The sequence below is a fragment of the Dromiciops gliroides genome, chromosome 1 (assembly GCF_019393635.1).
Source record: "Dromiciops gliroides isolate mDroGli1 chromosome 1, mDroGli1.pri, whole genome shotgun sequence".
Classification (NCBI taxonomy): domain Eukaryota; kingdom Metazoa; phylum Chordata; class Mammalia; order Microbiotheria; family Microbiotheriidae; genus Dromiciops; species Dromiciops gliroides.
In genome coordinates, this window is record NC_057861.1 from 544,287,548 (window position 1) to 544,295,524 (window position 7,977).

General features: G+C 35.6%; 1 protein-coding gene across 1 annotated transcript in view; it reads right to left on the bottom strand.

The window, feature by feature from the left end:
- Positions 1 to 7,422, bottom strand: part of LOC122751450 (phospholipid-transporting ATPase ABCA3-like) — a 161,907-nt gene extending 154,485 nt beyond the window's left edge. The window contains 4 exon segments of the mRNA XM_043998512.1: positions 1,450 to 1,612; positions 5,626 to 5,753; positions 6,294 to 6,558; positions 7,357 to 7,422. Of these exon segments, the coding sequence (XP_043854447.1) occupies positions 1,450 to 1,612; positions 5,626 to 5,753; positions 6,294 to 6,558; positions 7,357 to 7,422 (622 nt within the window).
- Between the last annotated feature and the right edge of the window lie 555 nt (positions 7,423 to 7,977).

Consider the following 7,977-nt stretch of genomic DNA (forward strand, 5'->3'; position numbering starts at 1 on the left):
GAAAAGTATCTCACAGGAAAATAGCAAATGTCAATTTTATTCAGGGAGGATGGTAGTACAATACTTTTCATCTAAAAAAATGTGGTTTCATTAGGCATAAAACTATGTCATAACACTTGTCTGGCACTTAATGCACACTTGCGAAGTAAATGTGCTTTTTACCTCATTTCTGTGCCTTTTCTACCTCCTTCCAATTTGATATATTACATGACAACTGATAGGCTAGACACATTTTATCAACTAAACAGAATGTAGGTTCATTTAAATAAAGAGTTATAAAAAACTTTAAAAGATTCTAATCTTGGGTAAATTGGAAAGCTTGAGAAAGAAATGAACTATAGATCACTATAGGAAGAGGACTGCATCTCTGTTCAGGTAAATTACCTATATCTTGACTACAGATGCTAGAATATAATTTATAAAATGGGTTACCTAACCAAAAAGAAAAGCTATAATAGAGGCTTTTAAAAGGCTTGAATGCAAACCCTCAAATAAGAAAAAGACCACATTTTTCTTATGAGGACATACCTGAACTCAACTTGTAGGAGGAAAAGAATACCCTCAGGAAATCATGTTATAGTTTATGTAATTAAAAAAAAAAGTATTATTGAGTGGCCTACTTTTTTGTTTATACAGAGGGGAAAGAGCGCTTTAAAGTATTTTATATAATATTCTTGTCTATTCCTGAAATAATCAAGGAAACGTAAATAAGCAAAACCCCTCACAAAACTCTTCTAAGTTAAGAAAAAGAATTATGCTAATTTTCTTAATGTATGATAATTCTGCTTATGCCTTTCTTCACTATCAGTTTATTCTCAAATGGGCCTAAGGAAAGTCAGTATTTACTATCATAGAATTTTATAGCTAGAGGAAGATCTTAAATAATGTCTGATAAAAATTCCCACTTCTACATAATTGAAGAGAAGTAAGGAACTGCTTACAGTTAGTAAGTAGTAGAACTGAAACTATATCTTGGTGTTTTCATACCTAGGTCAGTACTTTTTCTACTGTCATATATAACCTCTCCTAAATGTGGACATGAAATATCATGGTAATGTGACTTCGCTACTTACTAAATTACTCAGAAACATGTCTTTAATTCAGCTTCTTTTTTGGGGGGGGGGTTCTCTGAAGGAAACCCTCCTCTTTTGAAAGAATGAGTTTGGTTCCCCAAATAGTCCCTCCATGTTTCTTTTTTTCCTAGCTCAATTCAATTCTAAGTAATCTCACCCAGGTTAGGCTCAATCTGATTTTTCATAGGGGGCCAGACTCTTTTTTAACTATAACTATCAAATTACAGATAGTTCAAACATTAAAAAAACCACAATAATAGCCTAAACATAAACAGATTTTCTTCAGAGATAAAAAATAAACACAATATTGGTTTGCTAAAAGGCAATCAATTGAGTTGTAAAATAAAATAAATATACTTAAAATCATTCTCACCAGGATTTCCCCCATCACTCAAAAGATGATTCCGGGGTCCTGGTAATGGGTAAAGTGGAAAGAGAAGGGCTGTGCGCCAGCCTTCTGGCTCCTTTGGCATCAAGAAAAGTCTCCCTGTTACCAATGTGTTTCTTGGAGAGAAACTGAAACGCAGGTGGTATCTAGCCTACAAGAAACAATTAGAAAACAGGTTCAGTGATATATATATAGTAAAGAAGAAAGATTTAAACCAAGGAAAGATTCTAACTATCTAAGTGAGTGAGGACTACATATGCTGGGTAAAGAAACTCTGACATGGAAGCTTGGTACTACAATAGATAGATCTCTAGCCTTGGAATCAGGAAGACCTGAGTTCAAATCCTGCCTCAGAGACTTAACTTTGTGACACTGGGCAAGTTACTTAACCTCTCTAGCCCAAGCTTCCTCTTCTATAAAATGAGGAAGTTGAAGTTAATGGCCTTTTAAGTCCTTTCCACTTTAAATATATAACTATATGGCATCAGTAGAACCCTCTCTCTCTCTCTCTCTCTTTTTTTTTTTGTGAGGCAATTGGGGTTAAGTGACTTGCCCAGGGTCACACAGCTAGTAAGTGTTAAGTGTCTGAGGCCGGATTTGAACTCAAGTACTCCTGAATCCAGGGCCGGTGCTCTATCCACTGCGCCACCTAGCTGCCCCAGAACCCTCTCTCTTAACCCAAATTCATCTAAATTTACAATTCAATAAAAAACCATAAAGGTATTGTTCTAGGTACTAGGAATACAAAAGAAATAAATGGTAAGAGTCCTTACCCCTAAAGAGCTTTCATTCTCCTGGGGAATACAACATATACAGTTAGCAGTACATATAATAGTAGTGAGAGCTTGGGGGATGATCAAAGGCTCTTGAGTAGGAAGTATCATTTGAGTGTGAAGGTACATAGGAAACTAAGGGATTTTAAAAATTTTTATTTTTAAAATTTGGGATTCTAAGAAGCAGAGATATATAGGGACAGCCTGTGCAAAGGTATCATGAAAGGAACATCCCCTATGAGGAAGAGCAAGGCCAGTTTGGCTGGACTGAAGGGGGTGGGAAAAGAATAATTAGAAGCCAGATAATGAAGGGGTTTTAAATGGCAAGCTGGGGTGTGTGTGTGTGAAGTCATATACAGGGAAAGGCTTCCGTATGTACAGATGACACCTGTGAAGAAAACTAGGGATATTTTTGAGGTAATCAAGGAGTTCATGGAGTGTACCACAAGTACAAAAATACATAAGCAGTAAACAGAATGCCATGTTGGGACAGCTAGCAGGCCAATTTGACTTGTAGTATGTGAAGGGAAGTAATACAAAATAAGATTGGAGAAGTGGGACCCAGATTATGATTGGTTTCAGTATTTCATTGAGGCAACAGTCTATGTAATATACTTATAGCCTAAGTCCTATAAATTTGAGGGATTTGCAGTTTGGAACAGTGATCCGGTGGGGAATGAGATTGGGAGTTGATATGATAAAAGTATCAAGACTGTTGAAAAGTAATGACGGGGGGCAGCTAGATGGTACAGTGGATAAAGCACCGGCCCTGGATTCAGGAGGACATAAGTTCATATCTATCCTCAGACACTTGACACTTACTATCTGTGTGACTTTGGGCAAGTCACTTAACCTTCATTGCCCCACAAAGAAAAACAAAAAAAACCAACCAAACAAAAAAAAAAACAAAAAAAGAAAACTAATGACAGTCCAGTCCAGCTGAGGTAATTTGCCATAGACTTCTGAGTGTGTGAAATTAGTCATCTGTTGGGAGCTCTCTTATTTCCCATTTCCAATATACTATGATCTACTTGAGGAGCAGGGACTGTTTCCTTTTTATCTTAGTAGCCCTATCACCTGACATAGTGCCTGGCAGATAAAAAGAAAATAATAAATACTTCCTGATGTAGTCTCTGCATCTCAAAGCCTCTGTCTTTGTCAATATTTCCTTTTGCTTCAGTCTTGGGTGAGTCACTTAACCCTCATTGCCCCTCCAAAAAAAATGAGGCAAGTCATGGGAGAGCAGGCAGGTAAAGGTACAAAGTCTAGGTGGTCAGGAATTATAAATTCAGGTTTAGAGAGGAAGAAAAACAAAGGGCCAGGAACTTATACAAATAGTTTGGGAAACAAGGAGATATTTGTAGGCCAGACTATGGCCAATAAGGGAGGCTTAAAATACAGATTTTAAACCTCTCAACAATCCTATCCCTTATCTAACAGTAAAATGAATGATCATGTAACAAATATGGTGATAAAGCAACTATCCAATTCTCACTGGAAGCCAAGAAACGATGACTATAGTTAAAGGCCATTCAACCTTCAGGGAGTCTTCAAATCCATTAAATTCCTAGAATCTACAAAGAGAAATACCATTTAAATTAACTGTAGACATTATAAAATACTTAGGAGTCTACCTGCCAAGACAAACCCAGGAACTATATGTACACAACTATAAAAGACTTTTCATACAAAGTCAGATCTAAACAACTGGAAAAACATTAATTGTTCATGGGTAGGCCAAGCCAATATAATAAAAATGAAAATTCTATATATATTAATCTATTTATTTAGTGCCACACCAATCAAACTATAAAAAAATATTTTAGAGCCAGAAAAATCATAACAAAATTCATCTGGAAGAATAAAATGTCAAAAGTATCAAGGGAACCAATGAAAAGAAAAATGTGAAGGGAGATAGCCTAGCAGTTCCAGATTTCGAATTGTATTCTAAAGTGGTAATCATTAAAACAACCTATTACTGGCTAAGAAATAGAGAAGTGGATCAGTGGAATAGAATAGATACAAATTACACTATAGTAAATTACTATAGTAATCTAGAATATGCTAAACCCAAAGATCTAAGTTTTTGGAACAAAAACTCTTTATTTGATAAAAAAACTTCTGGGAAAACTGGAAAACATTAGAGCAGAAACTAGGTATAGACCAAAATCTCACACTGTATACTAAAATAAGGTCAAAATGGGTACATGATTTACACATAAAGGGTGATCCCATAAACAAATTAAGAGAGCATGGAATAGTTTATCTGTCAGATTTATGGACAGAGGAAGAATTTAGGAGCAAAGAAAATATAGAGAGCATTATAAAATGTAAAATAGATATTTTTGATTATATAAAATTAAAAAGCTCTTGCACAAACAAAAATCAACATAACCAAAATTATAAGGAAAGCAGAAAACTGGGAAAGAATTTTGCAATAAGTATTACTACTAATGACATCATTTATCAAATATATATAGAGAGAACAGAGTCAAATTTATAAAAAATAAAAGTCATTCCTCAATTGATAAATGGTCAAAGGATATGAACAGGCAGTTTTTGGATAAAGAAATCAAAGCTATCTACAGTCATATGAACAATGCTCTAAATCACTACTGATCAGAGAAAATGAAAATTTAAACAAGTGCCAGTTCGACCTATCAGAGTGGCAAATATAACAAAAAATGGAAAATGTTGGATGTTGGAGGGACTATGGGAAAACTGGGACACTAATCCACTGCTGGCAGAGTTGTGAACTGTTCCTACCATTTTGGAAAGCAATTTGGAATATGCCCAAAGGGCTATAGAACTGTGCACACCCTTTGATCCAGCAATACCACTGCTAGATTTATATCCCAAAGACATCCCCAAAAGAGAAAAAGACCTATTTGTACAAAAATATTATAGCAGCTCTTTTTGTGGTGTCCTAAGGAATGTCCATCAATTGAGGAATGGCTAAACAAACAACCTGTGGTACAGGATTATAATGGAATATATTGTGCTATAAGAAATGACAAGTAGCATGATTTCAGGAAATGCCTAGAAAGATTTACATGAACTGATGCATAGCGAAGTGAAAAGAATCAGGAGAACACTGTACACAAGAGCAATATTGCTCGATGAAGAACTGTGAATGACTTAACTATTCTCAGCAATACAATGATCCAAGACAATCCCAAAGGACTAATGATGAAACATACTATCCACCTCCAAAGAAAGAACTGATATTGATTGAACACAGACTGAAGCATACTATTTTCACTTTATTTCTTTCATTTTTTCCTTTCATTTGAGTTTTCTTATACAAAACGACTAATATGGTAACGTTTTATATAATTACACATGTATAACCTATATCTGATTGCTTACATTTTAGTCACAATTTCCTCACCTTAAGTGGCAGGGGTTCCAATTTATGGCTAAAGGTATGTTCAAAAACAATGGCAGCCAGCACATTGGAAGACTCATTGTGATACCTAATGTAATCATCAAAAGCCTGCTCTGAAGTAAAGCCTCGAGCTGTGGAGAAAGAAAATCATGTAGTGAGCTGTCTAAATAAACATAATAATTAATGTTTGATTATCCTGTCTATTTGAGGAGATATGGGAGTTTCAGACCAATTAGCAAGGATGGGTTTATCAAAATTTCCAAGTAATGGCAAACTTCCAAAAATAAGACCCTGTAAAACTTCTATCCAAGTCAACTTTCCTTTGGAAAGTTTCTTTTCTAACCATCAAGTTGACTCTCTTTTCCTGGTGACTTCAATCTCATAGACACAGAATCATGGAACTTACAGTTACCTTGGAAATCGTTTAATCCAACCTACTCATTTTACAGGTTACATTTTTGTTGGCTATACTGGGAAATAATTCAATTTTAATTTCGTCCTCAAGCTTTATCTAGTTCATAATTTTATATTTATGAGATAACTGGATATTTCTTTCCTAGAACGTCCATAGTAATGGGACTAAGTATAAGTCGCAACAAACAAGATTGTGATCTACAAATTAATTTAATAAAATATTTTATGGAAACTCCTCTCTTCAGACATTTCCTAACCTTTCATATTGGTGCCTAAAGACTGTTGCACTCTTTTAGTGATACCCTTCACCACTTCACTGTTGGATGGCACATAAACCAGCTCCCATGGGCTAGTCTGCCTTGGAGGAGTTTGGAAAAATGAGGGTAGGGTTGTGATTTGTTGAACATTGTAACTGACAGAATCCACCAGCTCTGTGGGAATATACTTGCGAAACATCAAAAGCATAATAGCAAATAGCAATTCCAAGATGATTTCTAGGAATGTAATTATCCACAGCCGCCTCTGGTAGAGAAATTGAAAAGAAACATAGAGGGAACATAGTCAATTCTCTTACATTTAGAATTCTTTGTTTTCTTTTAGCCTCAAACTACTATATTTGATGTTTTGTGGTCTGAAAATTATAAAAATCTGACATTCAAGAACACTCTCTCTCTAGTTACATATTCTTTACTCACCCATTTCCATCTGAGGGCATTAGATTAGGCACCATTGGGAACTTCTGCTCTAACAAGAAGCACATCAATACTCCCTGGTCTCAGAAATCAAGGTCTTGGTGCCAGTGCCTTGCATTTATTCTTCTATTTTGCCCAGACACTTGGATATCTGTGGCTCTGCTGGGCTGTCTGCCAGACTGATCATCTAGCTCAACTTAATCTTTTCAGTATATATAAACTACTGATTTTTGTCTACCCATATATATGGTGGTTGATTCTGTGTTTGCTCTAACAACCATTTTATGTGATTGACTATAAATACTGGTTTGACTTACTGATATCTGACCTATTTCTTCTCTAGAACTATATTTCCTGTTCTTCTGACTTACTCCACCCAGACCTTAACTCACATAGATATCTGGACTCCTGGCCACTAATGTGGTTACCAGCCAGATCTTGTTTAAATCCACTGCCTGAGTGTACTCCTGATTCTAGTGGTCCTGTCTTCCTATACACATAACCCACAGACACCCAGAGTCCTAGGATTGATAAAAAGAAATAACAGGAACTAGAAATGAGAGCATCAAACTTTCATAGCCCTTGGTCAATTGGTCCCTCAGATTTTCTCAAGGTTGTCTATACTTACCTTTATAATGTAATTCTTCCAGAGAAGCAGTGAAAACTGCCGGGATAATAATTTGCATCTTCCCATGGTGAAAAATTCATCACTAGGCCAGATATATAAGAGAAGAAATTTAGAATATCTAACCAGTTAAAAAAAATTCCCTTCTTCTACTCTTCTACTCACTTCCTTATTTTATGTTTCTCTTACCCACCCTCAAAATTAACAGAGATGTTAATGTTTATGTTTAATAAGAAAAAGTCCTTATTTTATATCCATGATTAGGTTGTTTTTCTTTATTGTAGGTTCTTTTATAAAATCTTTGAGAGGGAAATTTGTTTTTTTCTCATCGTAGCTCCATCATAGGTATCATGTCTCCATATGAGCCAAGTAATGAATATATATTTCCTGCAAACTTAGGTTTGGGGATTTTTCTAGTACCTCCCACCATAAATCCATCCCTGACCAAACTGGCTGCTAAAGTGGTAGCCAGAGTGCAATGTTTTCCCAGAATCTTAGCTTGGTTTCTGCATGTCGACATGTGGGAAACTAAATATGATCAGCAGAGTTCACTGAACTTTAGGGTACTTTTGCCATTTCTTCTTTGAAACAAATTGTAACAAGAACCTAGAAAGACATGATACC